The following is a 20,825-nucleotide window of genomic DNA, read 5'->3' as shown; positions in this document are numbered from 1 at the left end:
CCCTCAGGCGGAGAATGAGGGGATGTTCAAAGGAGAAGTTGTTGTAAATGTGGAGCATAGTGTCACCAAACCAAGTCCAGTTAGTAGAAATAAAGAGAGGACACATGTTCTTGTGGGTGACTCGATTGTCAGAGGTGTTGATTTGGGACAGAGGAAGGATGTGGTGAAGGTGATGAGGTGTCTTCCAGGAGCCACTGCCCACAGGGACAGGAGGCGGATTACAAACATTGTCAGGGCTGTGAGTAAAGGTAGTAAAGTTGATGTGGTGGTGCATCTTGGCACAAACGATTTGTCCCAGAGAAATATTAATGTAGTAAAAAGAGATTTTCAAAGTCTAAGTGTGGAGCTGGGTAAAATAACCGATTCAGTGACTTTCTCAGAGGTGTTACCGGTTTGTGGCCAGGAGGGTAAAACAAGTTGTATCAGAGAGTTTAATGTATGGTTAAGGCAGTGGTGTAAAGCTGAAGGTTTTGGTTATGTAAGTCATGATGTCAGTAGGTGGTCTAATAGGGAGTTGTTTAAGAGGGATGGTTTGCATCCATCATACAGAGGAACCCAGGTGCTCGGTGAGGAATTCAGAACTTTTTTGGACAGGCATTTAAACTAGGTAAAGGGGACAGAGATGTACCAGATGTGGAGGATTTCTGTCCCCGACCAATGAGGATACATCAGTTTCTGGAAGCTTATGAAAAGGGAGCTGTAAATAAAATAGATGTAGTTGTTGATGATAAGGGGCAAACTAATAATGAAAATAATGTTCTTCGGGTAATGTACACGAATGCTCGAAGCTTGAGCAACAAGCTCTGTGAGTTAATGGCCATAATATCTAGAGATAATTTGGATCTGGTTGCCATAACTGAGACATGGTTTAAGGATTCTAATGAATGGGAAATATCCATACCAGGATATACACTGTATAGGAAGGATAGAATAGAGAGAAGGGGAGGTGGAGTAGCCATTTATGTTAAAGAAAGTCTAAAAACAATACTAATTCAAAATACATGTAAAGATCTGGAGACCCTCTGGATTTGCATGCAAAATAAAGATGGTTCTGTCATTAGAATTGGGGTGATCTATAGGCCTCCAGGGCAATCTGAGGAACATGACAACAAGATGGTGGATGAGATTACCCTAATGGCAGTAAAGGGAGATATTGTGGTTATGGGTGATTTCAACATGTCTGATGTTGACTGGAATATCCCCAGTGCCCTTACATGCAAAAGTAAGAATATAGTAGAGGCCTTTACAGGAGCAGCTATGGCACAGCTAGTTAAGACACCAACTAGAGGGGAGAATATTCTAGATTTAGTTTTTACAAATGGGAATCGGGTTTCAGAGGTCAAGGTGGGAGAAAATTTAGGTTGCAGTGACCATCTATGTTTGTGGTTTGATGTAAAAACTGATTGTGAGCAATCCTATACTGCAACCAAAGTATTGGATTTCAGAAAAACAAATTTTAATGCAATGGGGGAATATTTAAATAATGAATTAAAGGGGAGGGATAAAATGGCAGGAGCGAGCACCCAGTGGACTGTATTAAAAAAGGCCATCTTAAAAGCCACAAGACTTTATGTAAAGCAAGTAACTAAAGGTAAAAGGAAGAAGAAACCGCTATGGTTTAGCAATGATGTAAGGGCTATAGTCAATGAAAAAAAGGCTGCCTATAGGAGGTATAAAGAGTCTGGAAGTATAGCTGATAGAGAGGTGTATAAAATGAGACAGAAGGAGGCAAAACAGATAATACATGCTGCTAAAGCCTCAAAAGAGGAAGAAATAGCAAAATCTGTAAAGAAGGGGGATAAAACCTTCTTCAGATATATTAGTGATAGGAAGAAGAAAAACTGCAGCATCACAAAGCTTAGTACCGGGAATAATACATGCATTGATGGAAATAAGGAGATCGCTGACCATTTCAATAGCTACTTCTGTTCAGTTTTCTCAAAAGACACCTTACAAAATAATACTATAGAGGGATATAGCATTGCTTCCAGCTGTACGGATTCAGCTCCAGTGATCTTAGAAGCCGATGTCTTAGAAGAACTTGAAAGATTAAAGATAAATAAGGCAATGGGTCCAGATGGCATCCACCCCAGAGTTCTTAAAGAACTCAGATCTGTCATTGCTACCCCCCTGACTGATTTGTTTAACCAATCCCTGTTAACAGGAGATGTTCCTGAGGATTGGAGAATGGCCAGTGTTGTGCCTATCCACAAGAAGGGCAGTAGAGAAGAAGCTGGTAACTACAGGCCAGTTAGCTTGACATCAATTGTAGTTAAAATGATGGAGACGCTACTCAAAAAGAGGATAAATCAGCATCTAAAAAACAATAACTTATTGGACCCAAATCAGCATGGCTTTACTGAAGGCAAATCGTGTCAGACTAATCTCATTGAGTTCTTTGACTATGTCACAAAGGTATTGGATCAAGGTGGTGCCGTGGATATTGCCTATCTGGACTTCAGCAAAGCCTTTGATACGGTTCCACATAAAGAGCTGATAGATAAATTAGTGAAGATTGGAATTAATCCCTGGATAGTTCAGTGGATTTCAAGCTGGCTGAAGCATAGACATCAGAGAGTTATTGTTAATGGCGAGTATTCTGAGCAGAGACAGGTTACAAGCGGTGTGCCACAAGGGTCTGTTCTGGGTCCTATTCTTTTTAATATGTTTGTGAGTGACATAGGAGAAGGTTTGGTAGGGAAGGTTTGCCTATTTGCTGATGACTCTAAAGTGTGCAATAGGGTTGATATTCCTGGAGGGGTCTGTAATATGGTAAATGATTTAGCGTTACTAGATAAATGGTCAAAGCAATGGAAACTGCAGTTTAATGTTTCCAAATGTAAAATAATGCACTTGGGGAAAAGGAATCCTAAATCTGAGTATTGCATTGGCAGTTCTGTGATAGCAAAAACTTCAGAAGAGAAGGATTTAGGGGTAGTGATTTCTGACAGTCTTAAAATGGGTGAGCAGTGTGGTCGGGCGGTAGGAAAGGCAAGCAGGATGCTTGGCTGCATAGCTAGAGGTATAACAAGCAGGAAGAGGGAGATTGTGATCCCCTTATATAGAGCGCTGGTGAGACCACATTTGGAGTACTGTGTTCAGTTCTGGAGACCTCACCTACAAAAAGATATTGACAAAATTGAACGGGTCCAAAGACGGGCTACAAGAATGGTGGAAGGTCTTAAGTATAAAACGTATCAGGAAAGACTTAATGAACTCAATCTGTATAGTCTGGAAGACAGAAGGAAAAGGGGGGACATGATCGAAACATTTAAATATGTTAAAGGGTTAAATAGGGTTCAGGAGGGAAGTGTTTTTAACAGGAAAGGAAACACAAGAACAAGGGGACACAATCTGAAGTTAGTTGGGGGAAAGATCAAAGGCAACATGAGAAAATATTATTTTACTGAAAGAGTAGTAGATCCTTGGAACAAACTTCCAGCAGACGTGGTTGGTAAATCCACAGTAACCGAATTTAAACATGCCTGGGATAAACATATATCCATTGTAAGATAAAATACAGGAAATAGTAAAAGGGCAGACTAGATGGACCTTGGGGTCTTTTTCTGCCGTCAGTCTTCTATGTTTCTATGTTTCTATGTATCTTAAGAGTTCCTCCTCCCACAGAGGAAGTGATTGACCTAATGTCACTTATTGAGAATCTGGTTTTCCGTTGCCTAGTCCACCTCTTTAACTATGCATCACACTGAGGCATTTATTAGATTTTTTAAAAAAAACTATGGTGTACAGAACTATTTCTATTGGTCTCCAATAATACAAAAAGTTCTCAATTTTTATTAATCATTGAAAACAAAGTCTTTTAATTTAAAAAGCACTAGGATAAGTAGCACTACACTAGGATTAATAAAAATTAATAATTCTTGCCAAAAAGGAATTGACTCATTTTAAAAAATAATTATTTACTGATTAAATTATGGTTGTGCTGAGATTAACTAAAAATTTAAAATTAAGCATTACATTGTGCTGATGTGCACAATATACATTATACACAATATACAATATACTGTATTGTGATTTTATAGTTTTTCTTTATTGTACTTAACTATACCACATACCACAACTCTGGCTTGGAGTATAAAATTTGATAGCTTATTTGCTGGTGCCTTAAATACCATTTCACGCCATTATGACCACTAGATGGAGTTTTATTACTAAAAATGTCAACTAACAAATTCAGAGACTTGAAGTATATTTTATTTTTATTTTTTACTTATTTATTTATTCTTTGTCCAATATACAATACATATGAAAGAGAATAGACATTAAGTAATATATATAAAGATAGAAAGTAAGAAAGAAGAGAAGTAGAAGGAAAGGAGAGAAAATACTGTATATGATATATGAGATAATGTGTGTATGTCTGTTAGTATATGGGGTCTTTTAAATCTTTTAATTTTAAATTTGTTAGATTATTTATGATTTGTTTCCACGTGTTGTGAGCCGCCCCGAGTCTTCGGAGAGGGGCGGCATACAAATCTAAGTAATAAATAAATAAATAAGGAAAGACAATTGGACAGGGGACGATAGGCACATCAGTGCACTTATGTACGTCCCTTACTGGCCTCTTAGGAACCTGGAGAGGTCAATCGTGGAGAGTCTTAGGGAGAAATATTGGGGGCTGGGGGCTGACACCACTGAGTCCGGCAATGAGTTCCACGCTTCGACAACTCGATTGTTAAAGTCATATTTTTTACAGTCAAGTTTGGAGCGGTTAATATTAAGTTTGAATCTGTTGCATGCTCTTGTGTTGTTGCTGTTGAAGTAGTCGTTGACCGGAAGGACGTTGCAGCATATGATCTTGTGGGCAATACTTAAATCGTGTTTTAGGCGCCGCAGTTCTAAGCTTTCAAGATCCAGGATAGTTAGTCTATTTTCGTAAGATATTCTGTTTCGAGTGGAGGAGTGAAGGGCTCTTCTAGTGAAATGTACATTTAAGTTAAATCGTGGGTGATGTAATTGGAAAAGACTGTGGCAGTATTAGCTTTTTCGTAGAATGATAGTCTTTAACATCTTAAATATTTATTAGATCACAAATATACTTGATGTAATAAAAATACACAATTTTGTCAAGCTATTATTTATATCAGCATTATTAAGGATTAAATATGCTATGTAGTTCCCAAAGTTTTTAATTTTCAGTGGTCAATTTTTTTAAAAAAATCTGAAAATGCATAGGACTATAATTATCGCTATCTAGCATGGCAAGATAAGAAATTGAGCCAGGGTACATGATTTTTACAGAGGTATTTTCCATCCTAGTATCTTTGTGCATTAAATTCTAAAGCAGGAGCATCAATGTTTAAAGAGACGTAGACTGCAAATTCAACCCACATAGGAACATCTAGAAATGTAGTACTATCACAGGAGATGATGTCGACAATATTTAGTGAGCCTTCCAAAATCTTGGCTGGTTTGAGGTAAATAAATGCTTCAGAAGGTTTTCCTTTTAAAAAATGCAATCATTTTCCTTTTAAATTGCAGCTGCAATCAGTTCCAGATGTTAATTGTTGATATTTGAGCCAACTTTCCCATTTTAAAGTCCTATATTCATGTTGACTTGCAAGACCAATAGTTTTAAGTTGTAATATGGACCTGAATTAGCAAAGCACCCAATCATATCCAGATACTTGATTATTAGAGATTTCTGTTTCATTAGTGGAAAGATACATGTGTTTAGAAAATATTCACCAATGTAAGGTAGAGAAATATATAAGTGTGTTAACTAAAGTTTTTAAATCTCTTAGAAACATAGAAACAGAAGATTGACGGCAGAAAAAGACCTCATGGTCTATCTAGTCTGCCCTTATACTATTTCCTGTATTTTATCTTATGATGGATATATGTTTATCCCAGGCATATTTAAATTCAGTTACTGTGGATTTACCAACCACATCTGCTGGAAGTTTGTTCCAAGCATCTACTACTCTTTCAGTAAAATAATATTTTCTCATGTTGCTTCTGATCTTTCCCCCAACTAACCTCAGATTGCACCCCCTTGTTCTTGTGTTCACTTTCCTATTAAAAACACTTCTCTCCTGAACCTTATTGAACCCTTTAACATATTTAAATGTTTCGATCATGCCCCCTCCTTCCCTTCTGTCCTCCAGACTATGCAGATTGAGTTCATTAAATCATTCCTGATAAGTTTTATGCTTAAGACCTTCCACCATTTTTGTAGCCCGAATTTGGACCCGTTCAATTTTATCAATATCTTTTTGTAGGTGAGGTTTCCAGAACTGAACACAGTGTTTCAAATGTAGTCTCACCAGCGCTTTATACAGCGGGATCACAATCTGCCTCTTCCTGCTTGTTATATCTCTAGCTATGCAGCCAAACATTCTATTGCTTTCCCTACCGCCTGACCGCACTGTTCACCCATTTTGAGACTGTCAGAAATCACTATCGCTAAATCCTTCTCCTGAAGTTTTTCCTAACACAGAGCTACCAATACAATACTCAGATTGAAGATTACTTTTCCCCATGTGCATTATTTTACATTTGGAAACATTAAACTGCAGTTTCCATTGCTTTGACCATTTATCTACCCTGTTTCCCCGAAAATAAGACGTACCCCGAAAGTAAGGCATGTCAGAGGTTTTGCAGAATTTGCTAATATAAGGCACCCCCCGAAAATAAGGCGTAGTCAAGTTTACATATGGTACGGTGGAAAAACATACGGTACCATTCAAAGCTGTTCATAGCAGTACAGTAATAATGTGGTATCCCCTGCTGGCCCCTTCCATCGCTTTGTACCGTCCAGTACAGCAGATACAGTCTGCTGTTGTCTCACCGCCATTACAGTCTCCACTACAGTGCGTAGACTGTAGTTCCTCTGGTGGCCAGAAGCTGCAATAGCAGGAGTATACTGTTGTACCATATAAGTGCCGTCGTTTGTGTGTGTGGGTGCCATACTTACAGGTACCGTACCGTAATCAGTGTACCGTATGGTACACTTTCTTTGGGAGGTCAGCTTTTCTGCCTGTGAATTTGTCTTATTTGAGAAATATAAGGCACACCCCGAAAATAAGACGTAGCACAACTTTTGGAGCAAAAATTAATATAAGACAGTGTCTTATTTTCGGGGAAACATGGTAGTAAAGCTAAATCGTTTGCCATATTACAGACACCTCCAGGAATATCAACCCTATTGCACACTTTAGAGTCATTGGCAAACTAAACTAAATAGGCAAACCTTTCCTACCAAACCTTCCCCTATGTCACTCATAAATATATTAAAAAGAATAGGACCCAGAACAGACCCTTGTGGCACACCACTTGTAACCTGTCTCTGCTCAGAATACTCGCCATTAACAACAACCCTCTGATATCTATGCTTCAGCCAACTGCAAATCCACTGAACTATCCAGGGATTAAATCTTCACTAACTTATCTATCAGCTCTTTATGTGGAACCGTATCAAAGTCTTTGCTGAAGTCCAGATAGGCAATATCCACAGCACCACCTTCATCCAACACCTTTGTAACAAAGAAATCAATGAGATTAGTCTGACATGATTTGATTCTCTTTCAGACATTACACACAATGTGCTTTGTGTAGACTTTGTGGATAGTTCTTGCATGCATCCCACTTCAGCTGCCAACTATAAGAAACTTTTCAGGGTTGAATCTTTCTTCCATTTCACATTCATTTTCCCTTAAAGCACAATATATATAATTTTACAAATTTTTGATCAATATATAAGAGCATAAATTGATAGCAAACAAATCATCCTAAAGCATGAATTTATACAGATCAAATGTAGTGGAATATTACATGTTGTTGATATAAATACTGTTAGGGAAAAGAAATGTATGAACATTTGACATCATTATTCTCTCCCCCAAACAAGCACAGGTCAACCTATTATACACCATCTGATCCCTTCAGGCCCATGGTTTCTCAATAAATCTTGCAGAGTCACCTAACACCCACAACATCGCTTCGTCATCTCGCCATGATCATAGATACGGTCAGCTGCCGTGTCTTCCTGTCACCAGAACGTCAATCCTCCTTACTGGAGACAGTACAAGCGGCATGACACAACCACAAAATACCGCTGGCCCTACTATCCAGGCTACTGGGCATGTTCGTGTCATGTATCGACATGGTCCCCTGGGCGGGACTCTACACACGCCAGCTACAGTGGTTCCTCCTGCCATTTCAGAAGAACAAAACTAGCCACACCCACAAGGTAGTTCAATTACCGCCCAAGATCCACCACTCCCTTCAGTAGTGGAAAACATCAACTATCCATCAGGGCACCTGCTTCAAGGAACAAATGTGCGTCACCGTGACAACCAACGTGAGCCTATCAGGTTGGGGGGCACACACTGCCCACCAAATAGCCCAGGGCAGCTGGACACCGGAAGAGCTTGCCAACAACAGCATAAGCTTCTTGGAGCTGAGGGCAGTATTGCTGATTCTGCGCCAGTTCCTCCCCCGCGTGGCAGGTCGTCCAGTCCTCATCCTCACAGACAATGTGGCTACCCGGGCTCACATAAACCATCAAGGAGGCACAAAATCACGGTGCCTCATGAAGGAAGCAGGGACATTGATATCCTGGGCGGAACAACACCTACAGTCCTTGAGGGTGGAGCACATAGCAGGAACTCTGAACACACAAGCAGATTGGTTGACCCGGGCCACATTGGACCCAGCGGAAGGGCGTTTGGACCCAAACATATTCCAGGACATCTGTCTACAGTTCAGCACGCCACAAGTGGACCTTTTTGCCATCCAAGACAACGCACAGCTCCCCCGCTTCTTCTCATGCTTCCCGTGCAGGGGAGCAGAGGGTATCAATGCCCTACGCTCTCCTTGGACGGACGGGCTTCTTTACGCTTTTCCCCTAACCACACTCATTCTGAGGGTAGTGAGCAAGTTTCTGGCAGAGAGAACGGAGCTGCTACTGGTAGCACCACACTGGCCATGTCGTCCATGGTTCGCAGACCTACAAGATCTATCAGTCTCCAGACCATGGCAGATTCCGGACAGCCAGATATATCTCACCCAAGGGTCAGTTCACCACCTACACAGTGTTCCCCCTAAGGTACGCCACGCACTGTAACGCATTAAAAAATTAAGGCTGGTGCACGCTTTTTAAAGGCCGCACAGAGAGGGTGGCAGAAGGCCCCCAGTGCCCTGCCGTGGCGTTTCGCGCTTCCTTCTCCGCCTCTTCAGGGGCGGGTGCTCCCTCCCCGGTGGCAACACTGCTGTTGCTGCTGTTTCTTGTGTGTGGATCCCGGCTGGAGGTTGGCAGCCAGGCTGGGCAGGTATGTGGAGCGGAGCTGGCAGAGACAAAGGGGCCTTGGATGGTGGGAGGTGGGAGTGGGGGGGTTCAGGTTGCGAGGGGGCAAAGCGGGAGCTTGGCCTGCACTGGGACAGAAGGGGGAGGCGGCAGCGGGGCTCTGACGTCAAGCCCTGCGCCCAGGAAAGTGGCACGCTTTTCAAACGTGCCGCTTTCCCAGGCATCTGGTTTTGCCTCCTTCCCGCGCTAGGGGCTGCCCCCTGCTGCCGGGTCTCCTCCGCTGCCCAACCATGTTGGTGCCGGGATGACGGGTCTGGAACTCGTCCCCGAGCTTCGCCTCCTCCACCGCCGCTGTGCTGGGGGCTGCTCCCCCGCCGCCGAAGATGAGTAAGAGACGACGGCAGCCTGCATCGAGAGCATGGACCCCGCCACCATTGAACAGAGGTAGCAAGAGGGGGGTGAGAGAAAGAGAGAAAGCAAGCAAGCGAGAGACAGAGTGAGAGAGAGAAGGAAAGAAAGAGAGAGATAGAAAGCAAGAAAGAGAGAGAAAAAGAAAGCAAGAGAGAGAGAGAGAACAAAAGCAAGAGAGAAAGCAAGAGAGTGAGATAGAGAAAGAAAGCAAGAGAGAAAGAGAAAGAAAGTAAGCGAGAAAGTGAGTGAGAGAAGAAAAAGAAAACAAGAGAGAGAGTAAGAGAGAAAGAAAGCAAGAGAGTGAGAGGAAAGAGAGAGAAACAAAAGAGAGAGAGAAGTGACTCTTGATATGGTAAAAAGCACCCAAATAATAACAAAGAAAAAACCCCAAGGCCTCACCTGTTTTTGGAAATGGTTCAAGAGTTCACACACACCGGGGGAGGGCAGGAGACAGGGATGGAAAAAGAGAGAAGTGAGAGGGGGAATGAATGAGAAAAAAAGGAAGGAAGAGGGAGAAATGAGAAACAAATGAGAGAGAAAAAGGGGAGAGACAGGAGGGAGACCCAGAAAGGAGACTGGTAGAAATTTGAGGAGGGATGATTGATTATTAAATATGGATTGACTATGGAATTATGGTAAAAGATATATTTAGGTGTTGTTTTATATTAGAATGTATTAATTCATAAAATTGGATTCGAATTTTAGAACTATGTAGAATTACAAAAGTAAAATTAATGGAAGATACATATGATAAATAAAGGATTTATGATATGTACTGTATGATTTTATGACTGCATTATGAATTTAAAATATACTTGGAAAAGTAGAAGATTGATGGAAGTTAATAATAGTAAATGCTTGGAAATTAATTGAGCTTGGAAATATTGAATGAAATTATAGGAAAGTATAATTTATGGAAATATATTAATGGTATTCAGGTAGATTTTCATAGTGTTACTAGATTACTATAATAAATATTTAAGAAATGAAGATTTTAAAGCATGGATTTATTAATAGTTGTGTTTTTGGTTTTGCTGGTTGTTTTAGTTTTAATAGTAATAGATTTTGGTTTTGTTTTATTACTAATTTCTTTTAATAAAAAAGAAGGGATTTTTTTCCCATTTATTCATTCATTTATTTATACTTATAAGCCGCCTAGTCCCGAACGGACTGCCCCATAGACACTATACTTTTCCACCCACACCGAAAAAAAATTAGAGGGAACACTGCACCCAGACCCTCAATGGTGGCACCTCACCATCTGGCACTTGAATGGTGTCGATTGAGATCACTGTCTCTGCCTGACAACGTAATAGGTACTATCCAGGCGGCCCAGTGGTCTTCAACGACCAGGATTTACAACTCTACCTAGTCAGCGTACTACACCTGCATTTCCAAGAACCTGGACCCGCTGCAAGAATTGCTAGAACAAATCCTAGCATTTCTCCAGGCAGGGCTTGACAAAGGGCTAGCACCCAACACCCTTTGCCGGCATGTAGCAGCGTTGTCCACAGTACTTCGCCTCGGCAACCTGAGGTCCCTGTATCACTACTCCTGCATTCGGGACTTCCTCCGCGGCACTGCAAACATGAGACCACAGGTGTGGTTCACAGATACCCTACCTGGGACCTTCCACTGGTCCTTCAGGCATTAAGTGGCCTGCCATTTGAACCAATGCGCTTGGTTCCACTCTGCATTCTCTCACTTAAAACTGCCTTTCTGGTAGCAATTACCTCAGCCAGAAGGGTGTCAGAGCTGTTGTCCTTCTCTGTATGTCAGGATTTATGCATATTCCATCAAGATAGAGTGGTTTTACAACTGGACCCGGTGTTCCTACCAAAGATCAACACGCCCTTCCACCGTTCCTAAGAGGTCGTACTCCCGGATTTCTGCGCCCAAGCTGCTCACCCTCTAGAACACCGCTGGCACAAACTATATGTCCGGCAAGCCCTCAAATTGTATGTTCGTAGGACACAAGCGATTAGAAAATCTGAAGCTTTGTTTGTCTCCTTTCTTCCTGCCACTCAGGGACAAAAGGTCTCCTCCCAAACCATTGGACGTTGGATGTGATCTTGCATAGCTGAGGCTTATATTTCCCGGTCCCAGCAGGTTCCACAAGGAATTACAGCGCACTCCACCAGAAGTGTGTCTACCTCCGCCGCTTGGAATACACAGGCGTCAGTGGAGGACATTTGTCATGCAGCAACATGGTCATCTCCAATGACGCTCATTAGACATTACCGTCTCAATGCCTTTGCCTCCGCGGAAGCAGCCTTTGGCAGGCGGATACCTCAACGCGTTTGCAGTCCCTCTGCTCCCCTGGGCAGGCCTGCTCCCTCCCTGTCTTCATAGCTTGGGTATATCCCACATTGGACACTCCTAAGCAGCGCATTGGAGAAGAGCCGTTGTACCTACCTGAATGGTCTTCTCAATGCGCTGCATGGAGAGTCCAAAACCCAGCCAGCCTTGTTTATGGCCCAGGGTCACAGTTTTTAATTGTTTCTGGTTATTGTAACTAATAAAATTTTTATCAAGTGAATCTGTCTACGCCTTCATTTTAAAACTAAGCCCTCTGGGGCAGGCAGGGGGCGTTGCCAAATTAATTATTTTAATTCAAACTCAGTCCCTACCAATAAGACTAGAGTATAACCCATGTTGGACTCTCTACGCAGCGCATTGAGAAGACCGTTCAGGTAGGTACAACGGCTCTTTTCCAAGCTGATCCCTGAAGTAAGAAACAAATGCAGCACAGACTAGCATTGCTTCTCTGTCATAAAACTCTCACAGTATCTCTATGTCAGGGGTAGGCAAAGTTGGCTCTTCTATGACTTGTGGACTTCAACTCCCAGAATTCCTGAGCCAATCATGCTAGCTCAGTAATTCTAGGAGTTGAAGTCCACATGTCATAGAAGAGCCAACTTTGCCTACCCCTGCTCTATGTGAACCTAGAAGAGGAATGATTGGGCACAATTAAAATCACAATCTCAGATTCGCAACTGACACCCCAAAAAGCTATCTGAAAAATAACAAAAACCATGCACCCTAATATCAAGTTAAACCCAAAGGGGTAGATAAGAGGCCAGCAACAAAAAGCTATGGAAAAAAGGAGCAGAAGGGTGAGGAGAAGAGAAGAGGAAAGGAAGGTTGCTGAATAGAAAGCCCAAGGGAGCGAGGAAAGCAAGGCGCCAGGGAGGAAGGCGGAGGAGAAGCTCAGATGCTCCCCCTCCAGGCGTTGCTGCTTCGCCCACTCCCCTCCAGGCAAACAGATAAAACGTTTACAACAGGGAGGGGTGAGTAGAGGAGAAAGTCAAGTTTGCAGCTGCAGCCACCAGGCTTCGTTAACAGGAAAAAACGCCGGTAAGCCCCAAAGCCGAAGTATTTGCTCCTCTCTCTCCCCCACCACTGAGTCAGCCCTCGCTCTTTCTTTCCCCCACCCACCCCAAGAGTTAGAAGCCACTCCTTCTGTAGTTCGTAGGAGCTGCAATTCATACCTGCTATTTGCAGTCCTATTGTTTTGTGAACATAGAAAAATAGTTTTTGGTTCAGTCTAACTTATTCCTACCCCAAAGTTACATTTTCCTGCCATTTCACTACCTCTGTATTAGGAAAGAAAAGATGCCATTTGATGCCAAATACCCTGAAAGGACATTTGTGAGTGGAATGAACGTTCTCAAAATGCATCAGACAAAATCCTCACGGCTCTGCCCCTTTTTCCCCCAACTCCCCCTTTGCTCCTTCCTCCTGGCATGAAGCTTCCTCTCCTCCCAGCTGTACCACTCCTGTGTCGCTACGGGGGGGAGGAAAAAGTTTCGCTTCGGAATTGCTTCAGCCAGGGAGAGACGGCCCCTGCCCAGCCCCTGCCATTCGCCTGAGCCGAGCCCACCGCTCAATAACATGGTGCCGGTGCGGACGATGGCTCTGCCCATTCAGGTCTTCTGTTTGCAGACCTCAGCCTCGCGATTTGGCCTGGGGCATGAATATGACATTCTTGGTGATGCTGCTCCTCAAACCCGCCTTGTCCCTGCCAGTTGGAGGTCCCGGGCAGCCTCCTGGAAAGAGGCTTTGCTGCTGATGCTATGCCCAGCCCCCTGGCCATCCCCAGGGCCAAGATGCCTGCCTCCCACCATGGGCTGTGGGGGGGGGGGCCGCACGCACGCGTGCGCGCGCTCATCAGCATTCGGTGTATAAGACGCATCTGGTTTTTAAAGCATTTTTTGCAGTAAAAAGGTATGTCTTATACACCGAAAAATACGGTAGTTACTTTTTGAAGATGATAATTATAATTTGTTAACAAGAATGATGGTCTGTTAAACATGACTTTAGATTACTCACATTATATAGATTTGGTCATGCCATTAAACAACTTCAATTTATTGTTCCATAAATGACCTAGTGCCTTTTTTCTATTTGTGATTTTTAAATTATACACATAGATTATTTATGTACTATTCTACTTAATTTGATGTGGGCAAAATAATAGGCTTTGTAAAAGATATCCGAACCAAATAACTACTGCTGATTGTGGTTAATTTTAGATTACTATCAAAGCTTTATGTAACGTTTGATCTTGTTTAAATAATATTTTGCTATTATTCTGTAATACTTTGATAGCTTGCACTTTTTAAACATTAACAAAAATATGAAGTATTTTTAATGAAAAAGCTTTTTAATAACAGTAAAATAAGAAAATATATCTTTAGCTATCTTCCCTTGGAATATTCATATTCCATTATTCTAATTGCTATATGCTGTATAAGATTATCCTTTGGCAATATTTAATAGCCTTTGTTGCATTTGGTACATTGTCTAGTTACTAATTTTGTAAAAAAAGACCTTTATTTTTCCCTTTTTATGCCTCAACTTTGTTGTAATAGTCATTATAATTTATATTTGAAATTATGCACACTCACATTATAAAGTCTTCTAATAATAAAGAACCAATTCATGAAATGTTTTTTTTTAATATAATTGCCTTCTCTGCCTTTCCATTAGATTGTTTGACACACTGCTTTTTCTCTTCTGACCCCTTGCAGGGAAATTGTGTCAACCTCACGGAAGCCTTGTCTCTCTATGAGGAGCAGCTTGGCAGATTATATTGTCCTGTGGAATTCTCAAAAGAGGTTGTATGTGTTCCCTCATACATGGAGCTGTATCCTTCAATAAGAAAACATGTTTATTAACAATCCTATTTCAGTTGATGCTAAATCATAGCTGTCTTAACCAGAATGACACAGTAAGCCTAAAGTATATTATGGCTTAACACTCTGTACTGTCTTAATACAGTGGTACCTCAAGATACGAACCCCTCGTCTTATGAACAACTCGTGATACGAACCCGGGGCTCAGAAAAATTTTGCCTCTTCTTACGAACTTTTTTCGAGTTACGAACCGGTGTTCGGAGACTGCTGGGAAGCCGCGCGGCTGTTTTAAAAGGTGACAGCTGGGCGGCGGGGCTTCCCAGAAGCCTCCCGAACGCCGGTTCGTAACTCGAACAAAGTTCATAAGAAGAGGCAAAATTTTTCTGAACCCCGGGTTCGGTTCGGGAGGTTGCTGGGAAGCCCCCCAGCCCGGCTGTGACCTTTTAAAACAGCCGCGCGGCTTCCCAGCTGTCTCCCGAAGCCGAACGCGGAAGTTCGGCTTTGGCGTTCGGCTTCAGGAGACAGCTGGGAAGCTGGGCGACTGTTTTAAAAGGTCGCAGCCGGCCTGGGGGGCTTCCCAGCACCCCCCCAAACCCGGGTTCAGGGTTCGGGGGTGCTGGGAAGCCCCCCAGCCCGGCTGCGACCTTTTAAAACCCGCGTGGCTTCCCAGCTGTCTCCCGAAGCCGAACGCGGAAGTTCGGCTTTGGCGTTCGGCTTCAGGAGACACCTGGGAAGCCGGGTGGCTGTTTTAAATGGTCGCAGCCGGCCTGGGGGGCTTCCCAGCCGGGTTCGGGGGGGTGCTGGGAAGCCCTCCAGGCCGGCTGTCACCAGCAGTCGCCAAAAGCCGTTTTTTTTGCGGGGGGGGGGGGTGTTGTTGCACGGATTAATTGACTTTACATTGTTTCCTATGGGAAACAATGTTTCGTCTTACGAACCTTTCGTCTTACGAACCTCCTTGCACCAATTAAGTTCGTATCATGAGGTATTACTGTATAGGAAATTCTTGGGCAGGAACTCATAATCCTGCAAATATACAAATATTTGTACATTCTACGTACATTTGTACATTCTATTACAACTTTTTAATGCAAGTTTTCCTGATGCTTCAGGAATCATAATGTTAATGTCTTAATGAATCATCAAAGAATTTCTGCTTAGCAGTATAACGTTTTTTTAAAAATATATTAGAGATGTAAAGGATGAAGTATGCTAAAATGAATTTCTCATTTATTTTCAAAGTAATGAAGATTTATTTTGAAATATTTTCTTATACGTGTTGGGAAACTAAGCTTATGAGAAAACAAAATATTGGATTCCTTGATTATTTTTTAGATGGGTATTTTATACTATTTGGAAGAAGACTGATATTTGAAGCTGAAAGACTGCACTACACATGCTGCATGAAATGTGTAGGCTTGCTACATGCTTTATCTTGGTGTCTTGACTCTAAATTATATGCTGTAGATTATTTTGAAACTTAGTCACACTATCAATTGATAATTCTTTAAATGGTTTTTATTATTTTAATTTAAAAGCAAATGCACAATGTATATTTTGCTGAACTAGTGTGTTATTTTTGAAAGTCAGATTAGCTTAATTAGCAGCAAAATTATAGCTGCTGAATGCACTGAACCTTTAGAATGTGATCATTTTATTATGTTTATTTTAGAACTTTAAACACAGGTTTTAAAAGTCAATCTTAGCATTTAATGTGATACTGTAGGTTTTTTTCTTTAACATTCATCCATTTTATAATCATGGTGTGACTTGTGCATTTCTTGTCAAATGATCACTGTGCTTCCCTGAAAAAAATTAAGAGTAGATGTTATTTTTTTAATAATACCTTCTAACTCACTGGGATTTTTTTCAACTTAATCATGGTGAATAAATTTCACCTTGAAAAAGTGACACAAAAGTACTATTATATTTTAACATGGTAGTGTTAAAATCTACCACATTTTTGCACTATAAGACACACAGGACTATTAGTTTTAGAGGCGGAAAACAAGAAAAAAAATCTGCCCGCCCCCCAGCATCCATCCAGTATCCATCTGGCTAACATTGTTGTAGCAAACAGCCTGGTCAACTTCAGCATGTTATCAGAGCCTCAGCATATGGCGCGTTAGGCTCCGCTCTGTTGCACCGACCACTGGTCAGCTGAGCCGCCGCCACCGCCATAGAACACTAAAGCCTTCGCTGCCAAGCAGCTGATTGGCGGTAAGATTGGCCTCCTGGAATACCACCAATCAGCTTTTCTGGGTGGTGGGGATCACCACCGCCTATCGCCGCCACCACCATTCTCCATGATGGCAGTAGGTGGCAATGGCAATAGGCAGAGGGTATACTGATCAACAATATTTGGGTAGACTGATCCAACTGCCAATCAGCTGCTCGACAGCAAAGGCTCCAGCATCCCCCAAAGCGGCAAATGATAGCAATGATGACAAGGAGTGGCAAAAGCCACTGCGCCAACCCCCTCCCTCACTGCAATATTTGCTGTATAAGATGCATAAATATTTTCATCCACTTTTGGGGACGGGGAGAAGTGCGTCTTATAGTGTGAAAAAAATGGTGTCTTTGCTGTATAAGAATTAGTATGAGAGTACTGGAGCCTGGTTATAGGAGGAATGAACTATTTAGTTTCTTTTTTCATCATCTGTTTTTCAACATAGAAAGATATAAATTGTTATCTTTCCATCTGCAAAGGGGCTTACAAGCTATTTAATAATGGTATAGTGTTGTACCATTATTGTACACCACCCAGAGTCTCTTGTGAGATAAATGTGATTGATTGAATAAATAAATACATATAGTGTTGCTAAATTAACTAGTATGTAGTGAAATGTCAATCAAAAACAATCTGTGTATTTATTGTAAGTAGGGTAGAATCAAACAACAGTTAAAACAAGGGGGTGGACTATTTTTCCAATTTAAATATGAATAGTTGGAATTTATGTAAGAGTGCTTACATGCTCTTTTAGCTTTCATACTAATATTCCTAGATGGATAAATATACATTAAATATAAACAATATGCTAGAAACTCACTGCCTCAGCTGGTCCCTCAGGAAAGCAAAACTCTTAAATCCATTAAGTTGAATCGAAAGAAGTTTTACTGAAAGTGATTGCAAGAAAGCAAGGTAGAATATGAAAAGTCCCGCACAAAGCACAAAACAATTCTTTGGTTTCCCCAAGCCCAACTCCCCTAACCAGTCCACCGGTAGCCACACACTAGTTTTGAGAAAGCTGAGATACTAGGCAGATAACATTTTACTATCAGGGCATGGCAACCTTAAAACCAGTCTGTAACATGATGGGAGAGACTCTGCTCCATCTCTGAAGACAATGAGCCTCCCTAATTCCCAAGCAGTATAGCAAAAGCATGTGAAAATGCCAACAAGCCTCCTTTCCCCTCCCCACTTCCAATAGAATGGCAGGACACGATGGTGGACCTGATACTCGCCCTTTAACCAGTTTTATCTATTATTAATGGGAGATTAGTTTGTACAGCACAAGGCACGTCCCATTTCATTCACTGTGGTCTGGACCGAAAACATTTTTGGTGTACCATGTTGATCTGAAACATTTAGGAATCTTGTATTTATATTTTGTGCCAGTTGAGCCGTATGGATGGGATAAATCTTATTGATCTTAAGCCATCAATTAGCACATATGCTATTTGAATATGCATGTGGAAGCCTATTGCATTATTGGATTGATGTCTCCCGGTATGCTTCTGCACATGGTGTGAAATTATATTTTTGTAAAATCTGTGTGTAATGATTTTTGTTTGCTTATTGTGTTGCTATAAGCAGATCCTGATAATAGTGGAGATATGATTCTTATTGTAATGTTGATGCAGTAAGAAAGCAAGAGATAATTAAAATGTACCATTCTCTTTTTTTCTATTTTAAAAACCATTCAATAAAATTATTTTCTTGTTAATTAAAGAAAACTGTTTGTAGACTGGTTTGTAGACTGTTTGTAGAGCTACTCCATTTCTAATGAAAAGCCAATACACTACATGGAAAAGTTCAGGGATAATTTTCTGATGTAGTTAACAGAAAATAGTCTATTTTAATTCTGATAGTCACTGGATTTTATAAAGACTGGAATTTACCACCTTGAAGTTCTCATATAATAACAAATTAGACATATTTATTTATTATTTATTTATTTATTATTTGGATTTGTATGCCGCCCCTCTCCAAAGACTCGGGGCGGCTCACAACAAGTGAAACAAATCATAATAATCCAATTAATTAAAATATAAAGCAAGTTGTATTATACCTCCTTAATTATATATTGAATGAAGCCTCTTAATAAACTATGATAAAGATTAAACTTTCAATTAATCATTTTGATGAATGAAAAGCTATATTTTTATGTAAATCTACTAAAGATTTGTAGGCAAACATGAATGGAAATTATGGTGTTTTTTAAAATACCCTCATGTCTTGTTTTGGAATTTATTCATTTATTTGTTAAATGTATTTGCCACCTATCTTGCCAGGAAACTACCCTAGGCAGAAGTCATACAAGATTTATAATGAACCTGGAGCTACCTTTTAAAAATACATACAACTAATTTCTTTAAAAATTCCTTTAAAAAGAGGAAACAATTTTGATTCATTCATACATAGGTTGTGGAATGTTTCCAACAGTTTTACTCACACAACGTAATATGTTTCAGGGTTTATTTCAAAACTTAAATCAACATACATTCTTATTTTAAAGTATTCCTTTCTCCACTTGCACTGCTTCGGAGAGTCCAACATGGGTTAATCTACAGCCTATTGGAAGGGACTGAGTTAAAAATTAGCATAAATAACCGGTCCAACCCCCATGTTGCCCTCTCTGGGTCAGTCTAAAAAACTCAGTCATAGTGGAGGGACTCATGAGTTTTTCCTCCTATGACTCTTGTAGTCTTGTTGTTTTAGCTTGTACATTTGCTTAACTTTTTACTGTTTTTATTGTTTTATTATAAAGCATATTAAGATATTCACTAACAAAATTTTTTTTTCTGTTTGTCTTTCAGAGACTGGACGATATAGTTCGGCAGTTTGGGCCCCTGGTTCTGCGGAGCTATGCCCACTTCTCTTCACCCAGGTCGGAGCCTGTTCCCTGCGAGGGTACAGCTCCAAGGACCGGGCGTCGCCCAAGGAACGAGGTCCCCGGCCTGCGCGGCCATACCTCTGTTCGGAGCGACCATCGGGAGCCGGACACGACGAAAAGAGGACATTTGAATTTCCCGCCAGGGAAGAAAAGCCGCGGCTGGGTAACGAGCCGGCGAGCGGAGCGCCGAGTCAGGAAGCCCGAGAAAGATCATCGCCGTTCGTAACGGCAGCTGTAATGGGCGCGGCCATGACAATAAAGGCGCCAAATACAGGGCGCCGCCATTTTGAGGCTTGGCTCCGGGCCGCCATCTTGGAGGGTTGACGGACAGCCCGATTACCCAATTATATCGCCCGGATGTCCTGTGTAACAGGAAGAGGCGGAACATAATAGCGGCGGCCATTTTTTCTGACCAAATTGCTCAAACGCAGCTATAATTACCTGTTGGTCTCACGGAGCCTTATAATCATCCTCATGGCCGATCCAGCCCAACAGGGGACAGCTGAGGCCCCGATCACGAAGGCTAAGGAGAAGTCTCACTCTTCCAAGCCCAAGTCTAAATCTTCGCAAACCTCCTCTGCAATGAGAGATGCTGAAAGGCGCATCAAAGCCCTGGAGGAGCAATTGGAGGCGCAAAAGCAAGCTGCCATGCCACAAAATGCACCTATAACAGGTACTACCCCCCCGGGGCTCCCGGAGGGCATGGGATCAGCAACTGATCGGGACTGGTCACCGGATAGGTTTGGGGGTGCATCCCAGGTGGCAGAGCCAACTAGGCCAGAAATTACCAGGCCTTCTTCTTCTTCTTCCCCGGCATGGCACATGGCATCTCAACCAATGCCAACTGCCTCATTCACCCCGACAGCAGCTGGCCTCAGATCCTCCCCAGACACC

The 20,825-nt window shown here is 41.8% G+C and overlaps 1 protein-coding gene across 2 annotated transcripts in view; it reads left to right on the top strand.

Moving 5' to 3' along the window:
• The window catches only part of SMS (spermine synthase), a 128,399-nt gene extending 109,628 nt beyond the window's left edge, over positions 1-18,771 (top strand). For both annotated transcript variants that reach the window (XM_070750718.1, XM_070750719.1), the window contains exons 10-11: positions 14,713-14,828; positions 16,150-18,771. In XM_070750718.1, the coding sequence (XP_070606819.1) occupies positions 14,713-14,828; positions 16,150-16,189 (156 nt within the window). In that variant the 3' untranslated portion in view covers positions 16,190-18,771. The remainder of the gene's footprint in view (positions 1-14,712; positions 14,829-16,149) is intronic.
• Positions 18,772-20,825: the final 2,054 nt, after the last annotated feature.

This window comes from Erythrolamprus reginae, chromosome 4 (assembly GCF_031021105.1).
Source record: "Erythrolamprus reginae isolate rEryReg1 chromosome 4, rEryReg1.hap1, whole genome shotgun sequence".
Classification (NCBI taxonomy): domain Eukaryota; kingdom Metazoa; phylum Chordata; class Lepidosauria; order Squamata; family Dipsadidae; genus Erythrolamprus; species Erythrolamprus reginae.
Note: the sequence above shows the minus strand (reverse complement) of the source record. Positions and strands in the feature narration are given on the sequence as shown.